The sequence below is a fragment of the Sitophilus oryzae genome, unplaced genomic scaffold, assembly GCF_002938485.1.
Source record: "Sitophilus oryzae breed Bouriz unplaced genomic scaffold, Soryzae_2.0 scaffold_1576_pilon_pilon, whole genome shotgun sequence".
Lineage (NCBI taxonomy): Eukaryota > Metazoa > Arthropoda > Insecta > Coleoptera > Curculionidae > Sitophilus > Sitophilus oryzae.
This window is the reverse complement of record NW_022146254.1, coordinates 4,742,050-4,766,607: the sequence shown is the minus strand read 5'-3', so window position 1 is coordinate 4,766,607 and position 24,558 is coordinate 4,742,050. Positions and strand designations below refer to the sequence as shown.

Genomic DNA, 24,558 nt, shown 5'->3' with positions numbered 1-24,558 from the left:
TATCAAAGTAATAAGTCTACTATAAAATACAGAAAAAATGGTTTTAGGGATTTTGAAGAAATATTACACCGGCCAGAAAAGATGCTATTTAAAGACTTCTAACAACAAAATATAATAATTAGTTAATTATTATATTAATATATTTTTTTTAATAATCGTATATAACTTTATGCATAAAACAAATTTGAGAGGTATTCTTGTATGGAGTTTGTAGGCAATGCTATTGTAATACATATTATCATATACCGGGTGGTGCATCGTCGTTGGAAACATAGGAAAACTCATGCAAATTTTGAACTGTTCAAATATTGAATTAAATTCACTAATTAATTAAATACTATGTTAAGACGGCAAACATTATTTGTTATAGAGGGTGTTTCAAAACAAATGCGAAAAACTTTAGGGGGTGATTCCTTGTTCAAAATAAAGGGTAGTTTGCTTCATAAACGTTGGGTCAAAAGTCAACAATTAGGGAGATATTGCGGTATAAAGATGGCGGAAAAATAATGTTTTTATTTTTTATCTTGAAAACGAAAAGAGATAGACTAATAAAATTTTATGGAAGCATTACTGTTATGAAAACACACTTTCTGGTAATTTTTTCACTTTTTTAAAATGAGTGGAAGGGGTTGAAATAAACTACCCCTATCATTCTTGTTAACGAAATTTAAAGAAAATCTTATCAAATACATGCAAAAAATTAATTTGGATAGTTTAGTTTGTTTAGATACTTTTTTATCTCTTGTATTTTTTGATAAAACTCACCGATTTGAAATTAAAAATAAAATGTAAAGCATTACATGTCAGGACAAAAACATTTTCTGATAAAGAATCTAGTGGGCTGCTGTAATTTTTTAGGAAAAAATCTAGTAGGCCGCTGTTACTTTTTAGGATGTTCCTAATATTATTTTATTTGACATTACTCTACTGCAATACGTTATTATCTAGATGATTATTATTATCGTTATTATCACTAGATTCTTAATCTAAAAATGTTTTTTGTCCTGACATGTAATGCTTTACATTTTATTTTTTAATTTCCAATCGGTGAGTTTTATCAAAAAAACACAAGAGGTAAAAAAGTTTCTAAACAAACTAAACTATCTAAATTAAAGCATTTGCATGTGTTTGATAAGATTTTTCTTTAAATTTCGTTAACAAGAATGATAGGGGTAGTTTATTTCAACCCCTTCCACTCATTTTAAAAAAGTAAAAAAATTACCTGACAATGTGTTTTCATAACAGTAATGCTTCCATAAAATTTCATTAGTCTATCTCTTTTCGTTTTCAAGATAAAAAATAAAAACATTATTTTTCCGCCATCTTTGTACCGCGATATCTCCCTAATGGTTGACTTTTGACCGAACGTTTATAAAGCGAACTACCCTTTATTTTGAACAAGAAATCACCCCCTAAAGTTTTTCGCATTTGTTTTGAAACACCCTGTATACTTACAATGTTGAGCGAGTGGTTTACTTGTGCAATTATTTTTCACACGTCGCATCGCGTCGTGTCGGACAACTTTTTGATCTTGTCTTGATTTCAAGACAAGATGAAGACAAGAAATGATTTTTGGTTTTCAAGACAAGAAATTACTTCTCAAGATCAAGATTTCTTGACAAGAAATCAAGAAAATCGTGGCAATATCGATTTTTTTTTCTCGCATTCCTTCCGTAGCTTCAGATCCACTGGTCAAACAGTAGGTATTTGTATATTATATGATTATCCATTAATTGATGGATAAAAAAATTATTAAGCAAAAAATATTTGTACGAAGCGGCACTTTGTCGGATGTCCAATGTTCAAAGTTGACATAAGTACGTCTAAAGTCGGATGTCCAAAGTTGGCATACTGTCGGCCAAATTAAATTGGAACCTTTTTTAATGCCTAATAATTTTTTAATTTTTAAATGTTTTTTTTTATAATTTTTTGGATATAATATTATGGTCTACGATATTAGAATAAAAAAAACTTTGCAAAGCGGGTCTACTTCAGTGGCATACAGACTTTTTGAATTAACGTAAAACTTTTAAAATAAAAAAAATAATACATTTTAATGTGTACGCCACTGAAATAGAGTAGCTTTTATCATTGTTGTTTTGACTGTTTTTATCTATAATAATATTATCACCGTCACTACTGTCAAAGTCACTAATTAAACTTCTACGTCCAGGTGTCTGAGATGATAGATATTCTTAACTAGATTCCATTACGAATGGCTCATATTTGCTGCTCAATGAACCTTCACAATCACTCATTTTTATGTTAGATAATAATAATAATAATAATTAACAAAATTATGTAAATCTGATGATTTTGGCTACACTGTAGTATAATGAGCCCAAAGTTTTTGAATTTTTTAAAAATTAGATGCCTGACCCTCGATTTAATGCATAAAGCATAAACACGTTAACCAATCTCAGCGCGACTTTTAAACAGGAGGTTTCCCTTTAATAAACCAATTTTAAACAGGGGTTCCCCTTTTGTCAACATATCAAGAAATTTCAATATTTCTTGAATCAAGACAAGAAATCAACTCTCAAGAAATGGTCAAGACAAGATTTTTTTTAATTCTTGAAAATATTTCAAGACAAGACAAGAAATTGCTTGTCAAGACAAGATTTCTTGTCTTGCCGATCCCTATAACTACAGGGGTGCCCGGGGTGCCCCCACCCTCAGGTACTGCTGGACACCCCCCAGAGAAATCCTGAATTTTGACTCTTGGCTACGTAGTAATTTTTATTTGCTTGTGATGCAGTAAAAATGACGTTTTCTAGTTTTGTTTAGTTAATATTATTTTGTTGTGTTCAAAAAATGTGTTAATTTTTATTTTTTTAGAAAATCTCTAGGTATTTAAGTAATCTAAGGCAACCCGGTTTGATAACCAAGTCTATGAAATTTATTGATAGAGAAATTCATGTAAAAATTTTATTCAAAAAATGAGCTTTTTAAAATTATTTTTCATTTCTAAAAAAAACAAAAGCCCTAGGCCCCCCTTGGGCTCAACCCCAGGATAAATTGCTAGTTACGCTAATGGGATCTTGGTCCACTCCTTCAACTCTCAGTGGATACACATGGCTACAACCACATCACTTTAGTATTGAGCAATAAAAAGAATTGGAAGTATTCATCTCAGATACTGGCTTTTGTCAAAACCCTGAGACTGTATGATGAGTTATAACTCAAAAAAGAGGGACACAATAAATCTACAAGGTCGCGGTGATTAACTTCTCTCCTCCCATATAATCTATAATCTACAAATCCTGATTTTTTTTATAATAGTTTACTTTTCTAATATTAATTCAATATTTTAACGAATATTACTGTTATAGCGAATTTTCTCCTATTTACTTTCTTTCAATGTTAAAATTGGTTCGACCACAACCAGAGAAACTAGGTAAAAACTTTCTATAATTAAGCTTCCTAAAAGAAATATCTACGGAAAAGAAATTATCATATTCAAAAACTGTTTCGTTTCTGATTGTTTTGACAAAAAAACGAAGTGTTCATAATTGTAACAACAATAAATTATTTGTCATTTAAATGTTTTTTTTTAATTTAATAAAAATGAAAACCAATTTTGTTTATAAATACTATAACCGAAGTTATAACTTTGCATTGTATTAAAAATCGTTAATACTGTTTTGTTTCATGATCAATATATTTGAATAAGAAAATATAATATGTGTTATAAATAATAATATACCGGGTGGTGCATCGTCGTTGGAAACATAGGAAATCCCATGCAAATTTTGAACTGTCCAGATATTGGCTCTACTATTAATTTTAAAGCCAAGTCGTAAATAGATTTTTTTAGGGTTTACTTTTGGTAAACACACATGCCAAATTTGTACTATTTTGGACAAGCCAATTTTGAGTAATTTGAGAAAAACCAGTCAAAAACCGACATACCTTCTTCTTCTTCTTTCTCAGCCTGGTTCCATCCAGTGTTGGTATAGGCCTCTTCCATGCGTCGCGATCTCTAGCCAATCTTATCCATTGTCTTCCCGCCACTACTTTGACGTCATCGACCCATCTCTTTTTTGGTCGGCCCACATTTCTTGTTGTTCCCCTATGTCCCCATAGGATGACTTTTTGGGGCCATCGGTCTGGATCCTGTCTTGCCATATGCCCTATCCATTGCCACTTCAGACTTGCCACTCTTTTAACAACATCTATTAATTTTGTTTTTTGACGTATGTGGGTGTTTCGTATTTTATCCCTAATGGTTACTCCCAACATGATTCTTTCCATGGCTCTTTGTGCTACTCAATGATAGATTTGACAATGACAAAATCATAGTTTGTAAACCTAAGGTATGTCAGTTTCTAAGGAGAAACCAAGTTAAAGAGGTGGAGAAAATGGAGACAGGTGCTTCAGCCTCCACCTCACGGGTATCTCAGTCGGAGACAAGCTCTTCGACTGTGAAGGGCAACCCCATGAAGGAAACCCCAACCCCATGGAAGTGTGTATACCTTTGGAGGAAGAACTGTTGTCCTCTGTTGTCAGAGGAGGATGGAAAATACCCTGTCCCCCCCCCCACCTACAACATGTATTATGGGTTATAGACTGTATGATGAGTTATAACTCTAGGAAGAGGGACACAGTAGATCTTTAAGGTTGCAGTGATTAACCCCTCCTCCCACTCATTCTACATTAACGAAAGAAACCATGTGCAAATTTTGTCAATCAAAGAAGAAACGTCATTACACATTTTATGTCATTTCGACAGCCTGGCAAATGTGCGGGTGTTTGTATTAGGTAATGATAAGCATTGACAAAAAGCTATATGGACGATTTAGTCCCCAAGTTAGTAGAGTTTTGAAGAAGATAGGACTGGATAATACATTCTGACTCCACCTAGAGCTCAAAAGAGGATCACAATAGATCTGTAAAAGTCGCAATGGAGTGTAACATAGATTAGATACAAACAATAAAAATAGAAAACACAATACACAAAAAATATAGGGAAGAAAAATATACAAATCACAAAAACTAAAAAACTGCGCTTTTAGATTAAAACTCTTAAGTTTTAATCATCTGATGATGATACTAATATGGTTATATATAGCGAAACGGGCGTCCAATATTAAAAGCTGTAAAGTGTTTTGGTGTATTGTGTTGAATTATATTGTTATATTTTGCTAATCATCATAAAAATAATATTGATACTTAAAAGGATAAGAAACATTTACTTGCAACTTTAATATAGACAAAATCTTTGATTCTGATTGCCTTACTATTTTTTCAATAGTGAAAGACGGTGAAGACCAGAAAGTGTAGCTTGTGTGTGTGGCATAAATAAAAATTGCCTTTTCAAATACTAAATTATCCGTTGCTGCCAATTAGTCATCTGTCTATCGTTAAAACACGGGTATATTCTAGGTAGAAAAAAATAAGTTGGGTGGCGACGGTCGGCGGTCCAAAAAAGACAGCAAATGCCGGTCGAGGTGTGTGTGTGTTGCCGATTTTTTCCGGACCACCTGTGAGATTTGACAAATTTCTCGGTGATTGACATTAAATTGGTCGAGATACGGAGGTAGGGTATAATTTATAAGCAACCGGCTTGTTTGATTTCAATATTTTGTTTCTTTAATGCCGTGAAATGTAAATTTTTTCCTTGCGTTTTAAAGATATTATATTATTCCTAGAAAGGAATTTTGGTTCATAGGATATCATTATGAGAATAGTAATATGAATTAAATAGTATTGCGAAAACTGTACAATATTTATTTTAATAAACAACGTACTATTTCATATACAGGGTGGCAATTTCAAAAGTAGTTATCGAGAATATCTCATAGACATCATCGGGTAGGTTCCAAATACATATTGAGGATTAGAAGGGGAACCAAACGAATTCAATTCGTACGATTCATTTTTACAACTCGTTCAACTTTTATGGATCCGTGTTTTGGATCCATTTGGACTAAGCGCATTCCGTGCATTCATGCACAGAGAAAACTCAATTTTCAATAGGAGTGTATTTTAGTTGCAAGTATTATATGATATTGAATGAACTTAGCCTTGTTTGAAGCAATTTGACTATGTCTTGAAATTAAGCTTCTATATTGTTCTTGAAGGGATTTTACTTTCATATTTAATTTAATATATCACTATATTTAATTTCATATATTTGTATTATTGTTTAAATAAAGTGTTACATTTGATATAATAATAATTGGCCTTACATTTTCTTCTTTCTTCTTATTAAACTAAAGTTTGTTTAAGGCAAAACAGACTATAAAAAATATCACAATTTTGACTACTATACAATTGCTAGTTCAATTTGTTCCTTTTTTCAGTTTTTTACTACTCTTGTTTAATCTCTGGGTGGTGCAAGTGTTGGCAAAACAGCAATTTGCAATTCTAATTTACTGTCTAAAATACAGGGTGTACCAGAAATAAGTGCAAGTATTTTAACTGGTAGTATAGTTCAACCCCAGAAACACGCCTATGAGTTTTTTTTTTTAGTTTTTAATTAAAAAACATAATTTCTTGATAATATGGATGGCAACATATTATCAAGAAATTATGTTTTTTAATTAAAAACTAAAAATTATTTTAATTAACATAGTATTAGATTAAATTTTAAGAAAGGAAATCCAGAAAAGATCCAGTGGTTCAAAGATCATTTTTTCTGGAAATTTTCAAAGTAAAATAACTCCGTTATTTTAGACTTATTTGAAAAACGATAAAGATAAAATATGTTTCTTTTATCGAGATCTACCACCCTTTAAAATACTTGCACTTATTTCTGGGGCACCCTGTATAGGGAGAAAAAATACTGATTTAATAAATACTACAAATAGTTAACTAAATATATGTAGGTATTCCTGTGTATCTTTCAATGACCTTCAGACAAATTTTCCGAGCTCTACAATATAGTAAGTATATCTTCTCGTATATTGTCTCTAGTAGGTACACCACGATTCTAATAAGGCGTCTATTGATACTTCTGTCCAAAAGATTATGTCATTTTACATTCCAGTCATCAAAACAACCAACAAAACCACCAAAAAGAATAAGCAAAATATATTTTTGGAAGGCATCCTGCCACTACACAATACCAGCAAACATGTGAACATCTCACTCCATCCAAAAAGCACCACAAGTATAGCAGTAGTCGTATAAATAATATAAGCGTGTTATATTTTATATAACACAGGTTTGCACGATGACATTATATCATGGCTGTTGTAAGAAATAGTTGATTTGTTGCAATGTAAAATGTGCCAAACTACAATATAAAATGTGCTAAACTATTAGTTACATTACATTTAGTTAGAGAGATCAGTTTATAATAAATGAATGTTTTTATTCGCTGAATATGTTGTGTTCTAAATCGAATAATAAAATGTTGTCAGTTTTAATAATAAGTAGTATGTCTATACCTACTTAAACTAAAATGATTATAAAAGTTCTGCTAACTGCACTATGTTTGTATGAATGGGGTTGCTCTTATTAATAAGACTATTGTTGAACAGAAAAAAACAATAATGTATTTATGTAGTTTCACCTCCTTGGAACTGGAATTTCGAAAAATCCCTTCTTATCGAACCTCTACACCCTAGAATCAACCTATATGCCAAAATTGAGCTTCTTACGTTGAGTGGTTTGAGCAGGATCGTGATTAATCAGTGAGCCAGTCACTTTGATTTTATATATTAGTATAGATTTAACAATTTCTCAGAGAGAGAGAAATAAAAAAAAATATATTTTAAAGTTTAAACGACATTGCTTTCAAAAATTTTTTTAAAAATAAATTTTCTCTAAGAATATTTCATCCTATATAGTCCGTCTAGAAAGTATCCGGAAAAAAGAAAGCAAAATTACAATTATCGATATATATTTTTAGGACTTGAGTTAAAAAAATTATAACAAATTATCAATTTTATTTACTTATACAACCTCCATTTAACTCCAAACGCTTAACTAAAGCGAATCAAATCTTGTTTATTTCGTGGAGCTGCTCGTTCCACTTCAATCTTCATTAGTCCCATATGTTTTCAATGGGATCAAGGTCTGGTGAAGCTGCTGGCTATGGAATTGTTGCCAAATAGTGTTCTTGCATCCGAGCTTGAGTATAGGCAGACGTATGGCATCTTGCATTATCCTACTGAAAACGCCACCCCTCTGGATATAAAACATAAGCCGTTTCAAGAAGAAAACCTTTTAAAATATCACAATATTTCGCACTATTAACAGTTCCATCAACTATACACAGACGTGTAGCACCGCGCTGAGATATTGCTCCCCAAAACCATTATTTTAGTGGGAAATTTTGAAACTTGAACGGTAACATTTTCTTTTGATAGGATTTTTAGGTGGTTTCCACCAAGCTGGAAACAATTTTCGTCAGAAATAAAAACATTTTTAAAATTATCTTGAAAACGTTGACAAAAATCCATTCTTCGCTGCCTTTGTAGAGGTGTTATTGCTGGGATTCTTTTTGGCTTCCTTGATATGTAGCCTTGTCTTTTCAGTGACATGCGGACGGTTTCTGGACACACTAATTTTCGCTGACTTCCAAATCTGTTAGCCAATTTGCGAAACCCTAGTCGCGGACTCTGCCGTCCTAATGCCACTAAAGCGTTTAAATTGTTTTCGCGAATCTTATGCGGTCTTCCTGAAATTGGTCCATGCTTCATATCTGTGCCATTTTTTATCCTCTTTATTGTCTCATATACTGCACTTTTTCCGAGTTCAGTCAATTGCACAAATTTTTTAACGTTTCGAACACCTTCTCTATACAAATATTCCACCATTTCTCTTTTTTTTACTTACAATCAACAATATTTGACAGATGGTGTTGCCATGCGATTTTGGTCATATCCTACTATCGGCCCAACCTACGTGATGGATTACTTTTGTCTTAGAGTGTTACAGAAAAAAAATACATTAAAATTAGGAAAAATATAAAATTCCGGATACTTTCTAGACGGACTATATAAAGATTTAATTCCATCATATACAGTTCTTCTCATGCAACTTTCCTATCGTTCTTCCATCACCACATTCACTCCCGTATAACATTGTTATTTCTTCTGCTTCTACGAAAACGTTAAAGATCAGATAGTTAAATTAGATTCTAGGAAAAGATAGAGTACCCAAAACGTGCATTATTATTTGCAAAACAAACCGTCGCGGCATGCATAGACATGGTACCGTTTTAGAATCTGTGATTTTATTCTTAAACAATTAAAGTTTTATTAATCTCCTGCCCATTAACTAACGGACTGAATATAAATAAATTTTCGTCTGTTCTTATTCATTTACATATATTGCAGACGGTCGCGCCGGTTTAGATGATTATTCTCGTCTGATTTTTTTTTATTATTTCTACATTGTCCTCTGCCATGCTAATTGTTGTTTGTCTATATTTTTTATTTGTTTCCTTTAATTTAAAATTCTTAAATTGGTATTCTGTGTACAAACCCATATTGTTTAACAAAATGCATTTGGAGATTTTTTTGTTTGAATTGAATATTTCTATATGGTTTTTACATTCACCGCGCGCGCGCGCGGCACGTAGGACGGGCACCTTAAAATTTTGATGTATTTTAAAGTTTTATACAGGGTATTTTAAAAAACATGTGCCATCTCTCGTGGAAAGATTCCTCACGTAAAAATAAGATTTATTTTTCATATCAACATAGGTCCGATTCTGCTTTGTTTCGTAGCTACAGGGTGTTAAAATCTTAATAATCTATCGATTTATTATAATTTTCTTCCAAGTACTTTAAGTAATTCGAATGAAATTTTAAGGGTAAAAGTTACTATAAGTGCTACATATTTTAATGCTAAAAATGTGTCGATAAATCAATCAGGGACGTGCATATGGGTTATCACTGGAATATATTTCAAAGAAAATCCATGTGCGTCACTGCCTTTTTTCTTTTGCTATCAAAATTGTGTAGGCCGTTTAATGCCAATTAATAGTTATCTCTCGATATTTTGTCGAATTCGGCCTCCTTGATGAGATAAACGCAATTTTATTAATCACAATTAATAAAATTAAAATAAAATTAATAAATTATAATTTTACTTAATTTATTATTAAATATTATAACCATTAGTTATTATTACTATTAGCCCAACCTACAGAAAGTTGAAATAAAAAAGTAATGGTATTTAAGATAATTACAAAAAAAATAATTTTAGAAAGATTTAACACCCTGTACCTCTAAGACTATGCATTTGCATACCCATGTTTATAGGAGTTTTTTTCATATTTTTTTATGAGGAATCAATGAGTACTTATTTAAAACTTGCGCAAGTTAATGATATTAAAAATTTTTAAAGGTTGCTATTTGACTTGGATCAAGGTAAATTGCGTTTATCACATGAAGGAGACCGAAATCGACAAAATATCAAGAGACAACTTTTAATCGGCATTAAACTACTTACACTATTTCACTAACAAGAGAAAAAAAGTCAGTGGTGCACATGCTTTTTTTAGAAAAATATTCCCGTGATAACCCATATGCACGTCCCTGGTGAATATTTCGACACTTTTTTATCTTTAAAATATGTCGCATTTATAGTAATTTTTACTTTATATAATTTTTATAGTAATTTAATTTAATTCGTAATGCTAAAAGTACTTGGAAGAAAATTATAATAGATCGAAAAAATAACAAAATTTTAAAGGCTGTACTTAAACTGCCGTTAAAAGTAGCTTACTAAAATGCCGTTAATAGGTATGACGTCGTTGATGTGACACACTTGACGGCTTTATGAAATATAGGAATTTTATAAGGACTAACCAACGCTATCCACCCCACCAAATAACCAACTTAACCAACGCAACTAACCTCGACACTGATAAAAAATATAACAAATAAATATAAATTAGTAAAAATCAACCAACCCCACCAAATAACCAACTAACCAATGAATTAACACCCTCCAAATAACCACGCTAACCAATCCGCCAAATAACTAAACCAATCCAACCAAAAAGAGTGAAACCATTGCAATAACATCACGTTATAAGCAAAAAAAAATATAAAAATGTCTTGGTCGGCGAGAGATTTGAACCACGGACCATTCGCTTACGAAATGATAGCCTCAGCCACTGAGCAACAGGTGCTCTTGCAAAATGCTTAAGGCTAGGCATTACTTTCCGCCGACATGAACGACGTCACAATATCTATTAACGGCATTTTAGTAGGCTACCCTTTAACGGCTGTTTAAGTACATCGAATTTTAAAACCATGCAGCTACGAAACAACGCAGAATCGGACCTATGTTAATATGAAAAATAAATCTTATTTTTACGTGAGGAATCTCCCTACGAGAGTTGGCACATATTTTTTGAAACACCCTGTATATTGTGTTCTAGAGAACCGATTTTGATTATCTTTTGTGCAATTTGTAGCTAAATTATTTGAAGGGAACGAGATTCGATTTTTTTTCACTTATTTTTTACTACCCGAAAAAGCGTTACATCTTACAAACCTCGTACCTGAGTGTTTCACGATTTCAATATTTCCACGATTTCAATATTATTATAATGCGATCAACATGACGGCGGCTACAGATAATTTCAGATTTTTGCCGTTGAAACGCTGCAGTCGGAATTTGTTGAAATCAACTGAAATGCACCAAGTCTATAAATTACGTAAAAATGTTAGTTTTTTCTTCAAAATCGAATATCTCCAACAAAATAAAGCTATTGAGTTGAACCAAAAAACAAACTATCGAGAAAGGATGCACCTGATTTTTAAATTCCTTGCTGTCTTAACATATTCCACAGGGTATTTTAAACTTTCACCAAAATATAATGCCAATTATATTTTTTTAGGACGATTTGTTTTGGTCCCCGAATTTGTCAGTGAATCTGAACTCGTACAAATTTGTCCGTCAAACAATTACTGTATAATATGAGGATTACAACGAGATATAGAAAAAATATATATTGTATAAGTCAATAATTTACAGTTTTAATTTTAATCACGCAATGCGCCAACGAGCTGTTACTCTTTAATCGGTTCAGCAGGTTCAGCTACAAGTTATACGTGATGCAACACTCACACGCCTTCCCGGGGAACTCCCCGCATTAATATCTTCAACAGTCTTGTTTGTTTTCATTGCGACTATCAGTTTTTCCATTGTTTCAGTTTCGGCTTATAGCGAATTTTCCAAGGTCTCAATATCGTCGCCTATTTTTAGATTTACGCAAGTCACCCGGTCAAATTTACCAGTGAACGTTGTTTATCGATTGTACACCTACTACATTTACTAGAATATTTTTTATGATCAAAATATTTTAAATATTAATTAGTTTTAACAGTGTCTAGGTTTGGTGCATTCTAGGGCTGTGCCGATACCGATACTCAGTATCGGGTATCGGCCGATATTGACTATTTTCCGATACTCGCCGATACCTAGTACTTCAGATACCAAAGTATCTGTCAGATACTTTTTTCTTGTGTCAAATCGTTATTCACAGCTGAAAACGAAAATGAGCAAACCATAATTCAGAAAATAATAAATGTATTAAAAGATAATGCACCGCTAGCTTTACATGTTTCACAACAGATGTCTGATTGTGATACGGATACAAATACAAATATGAACTTTGATGAAGCCCCAGGAACCTCTGGTTCACTTATTCCCAATTTTAATCTAAGCCTTTTGCAGGTATACAGGGTTGTTCACCACATACGACACGGAGTATTGTAGTTAAACGATTAAATTTTTGCAAATTGTAAGTTTTGGGTTCGTTGAAGGACTATTAGAGCTACAATTTAAAAATATTTTTACAAGATACAGAGTGTCCCAAATAAGTAAAAAATATCAAAGTTGTATTTTTTAAAATGTAACACTCTGTATATTATTACATTTTTAGTTTCTACGATTAAAATAAAGGTAAATTTGATTAAGGTTTACCGCATTTTTATGTTATAGTTTTTGAAATATTTAGGTTTTTGTCAAAATACAGTAATAATTTTAATGCTTTATTTCTCTAGGCGTATTTAAGTTTTTAAAACCAAATATTGTACTGAAGTATTTCTATTTACTAAATTTTGTATTGCAATAATAAAAATTATATTACCTTATACAGAGTGTCTAAAAATTTATTTTAAATAATAACTAGCTTTAAACGGCAATAACTTCTTTAATTTAAATGGAACACCCTGTATATTTTATGAGAATCAGATGCACAATTTAATTGTCTATCAAATAGTTTTATATCATTTTTTACCTATGTCTTCAGGTTTTCGTAGAAAATGCATTTTCTTATAATTTAGACCTCAATTATCAATATAGCCATGGAATATAGACATTTTAGATTTTTATTTAAAGATGTAACAAATTTTTAAAGGGTACAGATACTAATATTGTCGATATAGTTCGTTTATGTCATTAAAAATAAAAAAAAATGTTTAAATATTTGTAAAAGAGAACCAATTAATATGATTCGAGTATATTCAAACTACATTAATTGACTGTTTGCGTGGATTAATAATAATTGCTCCAAATACTAAAAAACTGAATTTTGTATGTGCATTAGATAGTGCGGTAAAAAGTAACACCTTAAAAATGTTATTTCATTTTTTGACGAATGCTTATTTATAACAGAAACGTCCATTTTCATAATTTATTATTATATTGATTTCTGATTCCAAATCCACATTTATTTAGAATTATTTATTAACTAACACAATTAAATATGTAATTAATTAATATTTGGGCGGAAATAATGGTGTTTATTTTTTATTAATGGTATACTTTTTTATAAAGATTTAAATAGTTTTATTTTTGTATACAAATAGGCTGGTCATATTATCGCTTTTAGCATCTGCACATTTTGTTGTGTTTGTATGTACAAAGACAACAAAAAGTTTTTAAAGCAACAAATGTTTGTTGCTTTAAAAACAATCTAAAATGTCAATATTCCATGGGTATATTGATAAATGAGGTCTAAATTATAAGAAAATGCATTTTCTACGAGAACTTGAAGAGATAGGTAAAAAATGGTATGATACAATTTGATGGACAATTAAATTGTGCATCTGATTCTCCTAAAATATACAGGGTGTTCCATTTAAATTAAACAAGTTATTGCCGTTTAAAGCTAGATATTATTTAAAATAAATTTATAGACACTCTGTATGAAGTAGTATTATTTCTATTATTGCAACACAATAGCTGATCAATAATTAAACTTCAGTAAATATTTAGTATTAAAAACTTTGATACCCTTGGAGAAATGAAGCCTTAAAGTTTTTACTGCAATTTCACAAAATTGAAAATATTTCAAAAACGGTAAGGTTTAAGTGTGATAAACCTTAATCAAATTTACCTTTATTTTAATCGCAAAAACTAAAAATGTAATAATATACAGGGTGTTTCATTTAAAAAAATACAACTTTGATATTTTTTACTTATTTGGGACACTCTGTATCTTGTAAAAATATTTTTAAATTGTAGCTCTAATAGTCCTTCAACGAACTCAAAACTTACAATTTGTAAAAATCTAATCGTTTAGCTATAATACTCCGTGTCGTATGTGGTGAACAACCCTGTATATAAAGTTTAAAACTAAAACAGTGCGTATTAAATATGATTTACTCTCTTTTGGGCTATTAAACAACTTTTACAAAAAAGTCAGTGGAGTCCAAATCCAAACTATGATCTGGACAAAGAAATTCAACTATATTTACATGAACCGACAAAAAAAACTTAAAACTGACCCATTAGATTATTGAAAACAGGAAATCAGGAGCTGGATCTATCTTCTCTGAACAAACTTTTTCCGAAGCAGGGCATATTGTGAAACCTACAAGAACTTCACTAACATCAGAAAATGTCCAGAGATTAATATTTTTATGAAAAATTTTTACCCCTTAGGTTGAGATAAACTTTTTTTGAAGTTATTAGTTGTTATAGCTAAATACTATGTAACGAGTTTTGATTTTTAATGAAAGTTAAGTAAAAAAAAACCTTTTATCTGAATTTCAGATATAGTATCGGTATCGGATGTTAGGTATCGAAAGTATCGGTATCTGAAAGGTGCACTGCAAAATGCACTGCATTCTCCGATGGTGCCACCATCGGAGAATGTTGAAAACAGCGGATTAAACAAATACATGGATTAAAATAGCAAATTAAAAAAATATAATTTTATTATTCTAACTAAAAGTGTTAGGAAGTATAATTTTTGAAAGTTCTAAAAGAAGAGAAAGGTTATAGCCAAAAAGAGTGCGCACAGGAGGTACAGAGCCGCGGGTAAGGGTTACAGTGTCTTTGACTCGTTGCGGCAAGAATGTAAGGAATTGACTCGTATCTGTTATGAAAACTATGTATCTAATATCGAAAGAGAGATAAATGAAAACACGAGTCGGTTCTGGAATTGTATAAGGGATCAAAAGCGGGAACACGGCAATTTTTCCCAGACAATGTTTTCAGCGGAACAACTAGGAAATGGTGGAGAGCAGATAGCCGATCTTTTTGCTTCTCACTTTGGTTCTGTGTACGAAGCTTTTGAGGGTACTGAGAGGCGCTTTCTGTCACCGGATTTGAGTGGCGGTCTTGTTGATGGAATCAACATTATTGAACTGAAATATGAGGTATTGTTAAATTTGTTATTATCTCTCAACATTAAAAAGGGACCGGGCCCTGATAAGTTGCCAAATTTGATGCTTAGAGAGTGTGCTGTGTCCCTCTGTGACCCTTTATTGTTTATTTTTAATAGATCAATTAAGCAAGGCTTTTTTCCTACTAGGTGGAAACACTCATTTGTTACTCCCATTTTTAAAAGCGGGGATAGGTGTAATATAGTAAATTACAGGCCTGTGTGCATTCAATCTTCTGTATCCAAGGTGCTCGAGAGGATGGTGATGCCTGTTCTTGAGAATAGCTTTAAGAATATTATAATTGAACATCAGAATGGCTTCGTGAGTGGGAGGTCAACTGTGATAAATCTATTTGCATATACTGATTTTATTAGCAACGCTTTGGATTAAGGCTGTGAGGTGCATTCCATATATACCGATTTTAGCAAGGCGTTTGATCTTTTGGATCAAAACATTTTATTGAATAAACTACAGAATTATGTATAGAACTATGTATTAGTGGCATTTTTGTCATGGTTGGCGTCCTACTTGCGAGGACGTTCTCTTCAAGTGAAGGTTGATGGATACCTCTCGTCAACTTTTAACGTTAAATCAAGCATACCACAGGGATCTCATCTTGGCCCTAGACTGTTTCTGGTTTTAATAAATAATATTGGTCACTTTTTTAATTCGAATTATTTGCTTTTTGCTGATGATCTAAAACTCTTTAGATGTGTAAGATCAAGTCAGGATTGTGAACTACTCCAGAAAGATATAAATGGGTTGATGGAATGGTGCGACTTGAATAATTTAAAGCTGAATAGAGACAAGTGCTCATATATTGTATTCACTCGCCATAGAAACTACACTGAGTACAAATATAGAATGGGTGACTTTGCGCTACCCAGAGTAAATCTTATTAAGGATCTGGGCATTTTCTTAGACAGTAAGCTTAAGTTTTCGGACCACTACCAGCATATTATTGCCAAGGCATGTAGAATGATGGGATTAATTATTAGAACATCTAGGGATTTTAGGGATTTGCGCTCTTTGGTTGTGCTTTTCACTTGCCTGGTGCGCTCAGTGTTGGAGTATGGTTCAACCATTTGGTGCCCCTATTATTTTACACATAAAAGCCGCATTGAGGCCGTGCAGAACAGATTTCTGAGACATCTTCGATATAGATGTGGGCCAGGACATTCAGACATGGGGGTGGGTGCATTGAGAGAGCACTTTGGGTTGAGTTTGTTGGAGGACAGGAGAGTGTTTTTAGATATGTGTTTTATGTTCAAATTGTAAAATAATATTATAATTTCTCCTCACTTACTACAGCGAATAAACTTTGCAGCTAACCCAAGAAATTTTAGGCATAATGATGTGTTGGCTAGTGGTAGATTTAACACTAGGCATTCCCGGAATATGCCTCTTAATCGGCTTGTTTCATATGTCAATGCCAATGAAAACCTTGACTTTTGGGGGGTGTCCTTAAATACATTTAGAACCAGATTGGGAAGAAGTATCCTCTGAGTGCAATGTGTAAAAGTATATTTTTCTTGTCTTAATAGTATATGTATTATATCTTGTTGGTACATTTTTGAATGTTTTTTAAGAGTGTTGAAGTGTCTATATTATTTTATTTTTTTTACTTTTTGGATTTATGAATGTAAAATGGTTTACCGTTGAAATAATAATAAATAAATAAAAGTAAAAACGTGTTTCCGGAACTGTCTCATATGTCCATTGTCCATGTTTCAACCCTGAAATACAATTTTCCTCTTATTCACAGAATCGGACTTTTAAGCACAAACAGTTTTTTTAAGAACTAAATTTTCGAGTTTTTGTATTGCATTTCTTAACATTGTGTGTAGAAAATAGGCCGACGCTTTTAAATAGTCGAAGCAAACAGCTTGTAGCTTCCCTGATAAACTATTTTGAACGAGAACATAACAATAAAGGTCCTTTATTACACTATAACCGTTGATTGAAAGAATTGGGAAGATACGCAACCTACTGGGCCAATTCGCGACAATGCTGATTTGCTTTCCCCTTACGTCTCAAGTGCTGTACGGTGGAGACACCAATCCTTCTGCGGCCAACGCATAAAACACTCTTGTTTTCTCTAAGTCGGCTAGCGAAGCCATATCGAAGACGGTGTGGAACTGAAAGCGACAGTTTTGCCATATTAAAATGTGTAATATCTGTAATACGTTTGACGAAAAGATCTTGGGATGAAAAAGACTTATTTATGTATTGAAAATCGTGTTAAACATAGAATAAACAAAAATAAAAATTCTTTTATAGATTCTGAATATATCGTATGATCGAAAAAAGTCGTTTAGTTGGCTTGGAAATGACGATTATTGACATTTACCGTAATATTTTACATATATGAGATAACAGCGATCTTCATTTCCAAGCCAACTCGGACGCCGTTCTTTGTTTAGTCATATAATATTGTTGCGGACCCGTGTGGACTCGGCCTAACCCGTTCTAATATGTCTCGTCTCCATATGACCTTAATATCGCATTAAAAAATAGACACCGTAATGAGTCATCGAACGTTCGAGAACAATCATGTTCCACTGGAATGGAGGCGTACATACGAGAACGTTCTAAATCTTCTCTATACACCTAATGATCTAATGTACTAGCCGAGAACTGTTAGCTGTGGGTATAATATAACTCGAGGCCTGTGCAAAGGAGAGACAGAAACAGATCGGTTGACGTGTACAGTGGCCGCGCTAAATTCAAAATAAATTCCTTTTATATTAGATAATAGATAAATAAGTTGTAAATAGTTCTTTAAGTAGTTTTATCGTTATTCTTTTGTTACTTAGTGTAAAATAAATTGTGTTTAAATAAATTAGACTTTCTATCTACACGAAACCGACGAAAAACGTAACAATATTATATTAAATTGTTTAACGATTTATTAGTAGTTCTGGCAAAACTGTCTCCAGTAACCACTCACTCTGTGGACTAAAAGCAGAACTACGATACAGTATTCTTTATTCGCTGCACTTAAACGACTATTAGCACGCAGCGCAGAGCTAAACTAAATCTCGGGCAGGCTGACGGTAACGCTATCTACATCTCGGACAGGTCTTGTGCCACGAAATCGCCCAAAAAATCTTCTTATTTCTTCAATTAACGCTATAGCGTTAATATTGATTATATATACAGGGTGTCCCAGGCTGAGCGTGAAATAGAAGTTTCTAGAGAACCACGGTATCTAGGTCGGAGATTTTTTGCATATCATTGTTTTACAACGAGAACTATCGATTATAAATAATTTCAATATGGCGGCACTTCCGGAAATACCGGAAGTTGGCAGTAACTTTCTTATTTTAAATGGGTGCCCCCACTTTTATTATATACTTAAATTATCTGTAAAATTCTATGAATATTGATGTTAAACACTCTATACCTAACATTAACCGAATTGAGAAACCGTTTTTGAGACCGTTTAATCGTTTTTGAGAAAAAGAAATATTTAAAATTTTTGGACGAAAAAAACTACCTGTCAAAAAAATTGTATAGCCTAAAAGTCAAATTTAGTGATTACCACAGCCACTGTGACATAAAGAGAAGACATGTGGCTATATATTTCAAAAATTAAATTGTTCAAATGTCGTATAATAATGGCGGTAGCTGTCATGGAACTGAGCGATTAAAAAATTATCATAAATCATTTTTTTCAAATGGAAACTCACTTTTTTATTTCACTAATGAAAAGGTTTTTCAATTCGTTACTTTTTAGTTGTACATGTTCCTATAGCTAAAATAAATCGTTTTTAAGTTATTTAAGATTTAATTTGAAAACGTATATTTTTCTTGATTCTATCTAGCTTCCTTTGACATTAAGTGTCAAACGGTCAGACAATTTATTTCCATCTGTCAGAAACCGAATTATTCGAATTTTCTATATTATAAATACTGCCTACCCTTAAGAGTTTAAAAAGTGTATTTATAAAAATATATCTCGTATTTTCGCTCTTTAGTGATATCTAAAGTTGATATTATTCCGTATGATCGAAAAAAAAACAGCGCAAAGTTGACTAGGAAATCATGCTGCTTTTTGAACAAAGCGTCACAATATGACATGGCCAGATTTATTGTTTTGCATCACTTGACGTTTAAAGTCATAGGCTACTGGTTAAAATGAAGAAAAATAGAGGCTTTAAAACTAAATCTTAAATAACTTAAAAACGATTAATTTTTTATATAGGAACATGTATAATCAAAAAGTAACGAAATGAAAACCCTTTTCACTAGTGAAATAAAAAAGTGGGTTTCCATTTGAAAAAAATGATTTATGATAATTTTTTAATCGCTCAATTCTATGACAGCTGCGGCCATTATTATATGACATTCGAACAATTTAATTTTTGAAATAGATAGCCACATGTTTTTTCTTTATTGCACAGTGGCTGTGGTAATCACTTAATTTGACGTTTAGGGTATACACATATTTTTGACAGGCAGTTTTTTTCGTTCAAAAATTTTCAATATTTTTTTTTCTCAAAAACGGTCAATGTTAGATATAGAGTGTTTAATATCAAAATTCATAAAAAAATTACAGAGAATTTAAGTATGTAATAAAAAATGGGGGCACCCATTTAAAATAAGAAAGTTACTGTCACCTTCCGGTATTTCCGGAAGTGCCGCCATATTGAAAATATTTTTAACCGATAGATCTCGTTGTGAAACTATGATGTGCAAAAAATCTCCGAGCTAGATGTTGTAGTTCTCTAGAAGCTTCTAATGCACTCTCAGCTTGGGACACCCTGTATATTGATTATAATCGAGACTATAACTTAAGTAAATTTACTGTCCTTCGAGATGAGGGAGATCATTACCCAAAAGATTTCTTTCTTCTTGTCGTATGTTGTTGTTTGTTTCATGTAAAATTTTATTATTGCTATAGATTATTAATTGACATTTGTTTCTTGTTTCAGATAATCTCAATGGTCCAAATATGTCCACTTCCCCATATCAACCACCTAGTTGGCACGACGGCAACGGCTATTCTTATGTTTCACAAAATTTATATGAAACGCACGACTTGCCATTAGGTAATACACAATATAGTGAGTATTTGTAATATGTTAAGTGCTCCAAGCCAACTGGACGCCGTTTTTATCGATCATACGTTATAATATATGCATATTCTAAAGGGTTGTTAAAAATAAGTATGTTATAAAATTATATAAGAGTTTCTTGCCTTGAACTGCTAATATAGAAATTAATTCCACGCTGTGTTCGACATAATGTGGATCAACCTGCTCTCACTACCGGTTTCGGGGCCCGAAACATTTTTGACATATGATGATTTTTTAAATGCCATCATGCATTTAAAAAATCATCATATGTCAAAAATGACAGGCTTTAGAAAAAAAACGTAGGAGACAATCTCATTAAGGATATAAGGATATGATTATCTACAACTTTTATCTGAAGACTTTTTGTCTAAAATAGATTATAATGGAATTAGGGATAATTCTTAAAATAGCCGAAATTTGTTTTTTTCGAAATATCTAGTAAGTCATGAACTTTTTCAAAAATCTGAAAGGCGCATATTTATGACCCCACAAAACTGCAATTCTTTTCCTATTTAACCAACTTTCTATCTCCAGTACATTCCATAGAGGACATCGTAGAAAACTCACCCTGTATATACAAGAATTTGAAAACTTAAATTAAAGAAAACTAAACATAGGTTCTTTGAGATCTTTTTCAAAGTTTGAGGCTATAGTTTTTTGAAACTTCACTGTTAAAAGATCTAATTATTTTTCATTCTGAATAATGTTTTTCTGCATAAAATATTTATAATACTTTTTTTTATTTTAGTTATACCAGACCAATCCAACGAGTTTTTGAGCTCCTCTTTCGCTAGAACCTCACCTCCGTCGTCTTACCCCAAGTCTGACCCACTGGACACGTCATATCCTAGTCGAGGTTACCACCAGGACACTTCGTATATACCGAACAACTGCAGTCTTCAAGACAATACTTACAACTACAATTATTACAACTCCTACATTCATCCGCCGTACTTCGGGCCACCCGCAATGCCCCCACAAGCAATCATTTCCACGTACCAACAAAATCAAGTTCATATTCATATTAACCAATCCCCTTGTAGAAGCGATTATTTGGCATCTGAGAGTGCTCTGCCGGTTGAGGATACCAGGCAACATTCTGTTCCAGTACATAATAGTGACCTAATAAATAGTGTGGTAGCTGAACCGATACAAGAACCTTCTAGAGTTGAGAATTCCGGACAGGAACCTAAAATTGTTTGGCGACCACCTTGCTTCTAGTAAAGCTTGCTAGGTATATAGAGGGTGACAATTTGGAAGTAGCAATCGGGAATATACTTAATGTAGTCACGCACATACCTACAGTTTTTCCTGAAAGTAAATCTGCAAAGTGTAGGATTGGATGTTTCATTTTAAATGCGGATGACCCAGATACGGGCTAAGAATATTTTGTACATACATCTGTTCGTAACTAGCATATACAGAGTGTTTCATAAAACATGTGCCATCTCTCGTGGGGTGATTCCTCACGTAAAAATATGATTTACCGACATAGTTCCGATTCTGCTATGTTTCATAGCTACAGGAGGTTAATGTCTTAATTTCTTTTTCATTTTAATTTTCTTCCAAGTACTTTTAGCGATTAGAATGAAATTTTGAGGGTAACAGTTAGTATAAGTGTTAAATATTTTAGTACTAAAAAAGAGTCAACAGATTTACCAAGGACGTGCAAATGGGTGTCACTACAATATTTTTTTAAACAAAAGACATGGTGCGTCACTAATTTTTTTTTCTTTTAGCATTGTATAGGCCGTTTAACGCCGATTATAAGACGCATCTTGATATTTTGTCAATTTCAATCTCCATCATAAACGCAATTTATTTAATAACAACTAAGAAACTTTAAATAAAAAGGAAATTAATAAATTAATTATTTAATTTATTCTATTACTAAAATTTATAACACCGATGTACAGTGAACTATGCATTTCTGCGCCCATGTTTATAGGAACTTTTTTTCGTATTTTTTGATGAGGAATTAATGAGTGTAATACTTTGTCCAGATAATGACACTGCATTTGTTTAACTATTATTTTCTTATTACTACTATTATTATCTTATCTAAACTATGTTGATATACAGGGTGGCGCACCTCATCCGCCTCCAAGTGCGGATAGAGGAATATATTTTAGGGGGGGCCCAAAATAAAAAGCAATGGAGAATAAGCTTTTTAGGGCACCATTTTTAACCCAAAAGCCTAATATTTTATACAATTTACGGACTTTAGGGGGGGGCCCATGAGCTCCCCCTCTGTATCCGCCATTGTTCGCCTCGGTTGATTATACGAAAACGGAAAGATGCAGAAACAAAATATTTTGCGGGTATATGTGGGAAGGCAATGTGCACAATTTAAAAATATTTTGTAATATACAGGGTGTTTCAGAACTAAGATCCATACTAAAGTTATATTTTTTCTTACGGAACACCCGGTATTTTATTTCATTTTTGTATTCTTTGGCCCAAAAAAAGGCATTTATTGTAAGAGTTAAATATGTTTAAAATCTTTGGTTGTTGAGATATTTAGAGATATTTAAATTTGCATGCTACTATAGAATAGATTATTAACATCCTGTACATTACTTTTTAGAATTCATTCTTGTGCTGAGCTTAAAGATAGAGAAATAAACTTTAGTGAAAAATGTTATTGCTTCCTTAAATTTATACAGGGGTATCAAAAATTGCTGATCAATTTTAAGGATTTATTTTACATAAAAACTTCGTTATTTTAAATACAACACTCTGTATTTTTTATAATAAATCGAGGCGGATTCAAATGCTCTTTCAAACTATATTAGGGTTTCCTATACCTATCTAGCTCAGATTTTGATTAAAGAGTAATTTTTCAATAAAATGGCAACCAAGAGGGCTAGTGTCGTCATGGCAAATTTCTAGTGACAGTTAGTAGCTATTTTCAAAATCGAAATTAGTTTATGGACTTATTTAAATTTATACCAGTTTGCTTTCATTTAATTTACCCTTACAATAACTTAAAAAATAATATTTATTAAATTTGTAGTTATTATGATATCAAGAAAAACAAAGAAGTAGTTCATTGGTTTATTTTACGATGTCTTGTAGATATATGGATTTTCTATAAAAGCGCCAAAAACGGCAAATTTATTTTCTTTAGTTCCAACGACAGGTTTCTGCCTAATAGGTTTTTTTTTATAAACCACACTACCAGACTACCAGCTCTGCGAAATAGGACAAATAGTTTTTCAAAGGAACGCTATCAGGAAGATTCATATTTGGATATCTTCAAGCATAAGCTCTTGAGGCCAAGAAGCAATTTTCATCACAAAATAAAATCATCAGTAACATATCCATTCGTCCCGCCAGCAGATACTGCTCTATCTTTCTTGATAAAATACTGAATATTTACTTATTAAACTATTGTACGTAAATCTAAGTAAACTGTTATAAATTATAAATTATAATGTCCATAAACTAATGTCGACTTTGAAAATAGTTACTGACTGTCACTAGAAAATTGCCATGGCGACACCAGCCATCTTGATTGCAATTTTATTTAAAAATCGCTTTTTATTCGAAATCTGAGCCATATAGGTATAGGCAGCCCTAATATAGTTTGAAAGAGCATTCAAATCTGCTTCGGTTTGTTTTAAAAAATATAGGGTGTTGCATTTAAAATAACGAAGTTTTAATATAAAACAAATCCTTAGAATAGATCAGCAATTTTTGATACCCCTGTATAAATTTAAGGAAGCAATACCATTTTTCAATAAAGTTTATTTCTTTACCTTTAAACTCTGCACAAGAATTAATTCTGAAAAGTAATGCACAGGGTGTTAATAATCTATTCGATTGTAGCATGCAAATTTAAATATCTTTAAATATCTCAAAAACCAAAGATTTTTAACATATTTAAC

General features: G+C 32.1%; 1 protein-coding gene across 2 annotated transcripts in view; it reads left to right on the top strand.

The window, feature by feature from the left end:
• LOC115879254 (runt-related transcription factor 3-like) overlaps window positions 1–22,896 on the top strand; it is a 274,009-nt gene extending 251,113 nt beyond the window's left edge. Inside the window, exons 5-6 of one of the 2 annotated variants that reach the window (XM_030895965.1) lie at window positions 20,525–20,641; window positions 21,417–22,896. In XM_030895965.1, the coding sequence (XP_030751825.1) occupies window positions 20,525–20,641; window positions 21,417–21,889 (590 nt within the window). In that variant the 3' untranslated portion in view covers window positions 21,890–22,896. Of the gene's footprint in view, window positions 1–20,524; window positions 20,657–21,416 lie in introns of both variants that reach the window. The other variant, XM_030895964.1, reaches the window with a different exon arrangement.
• Window positions 22,897–24,558: the final 1,662 nt, after the last annotated feature.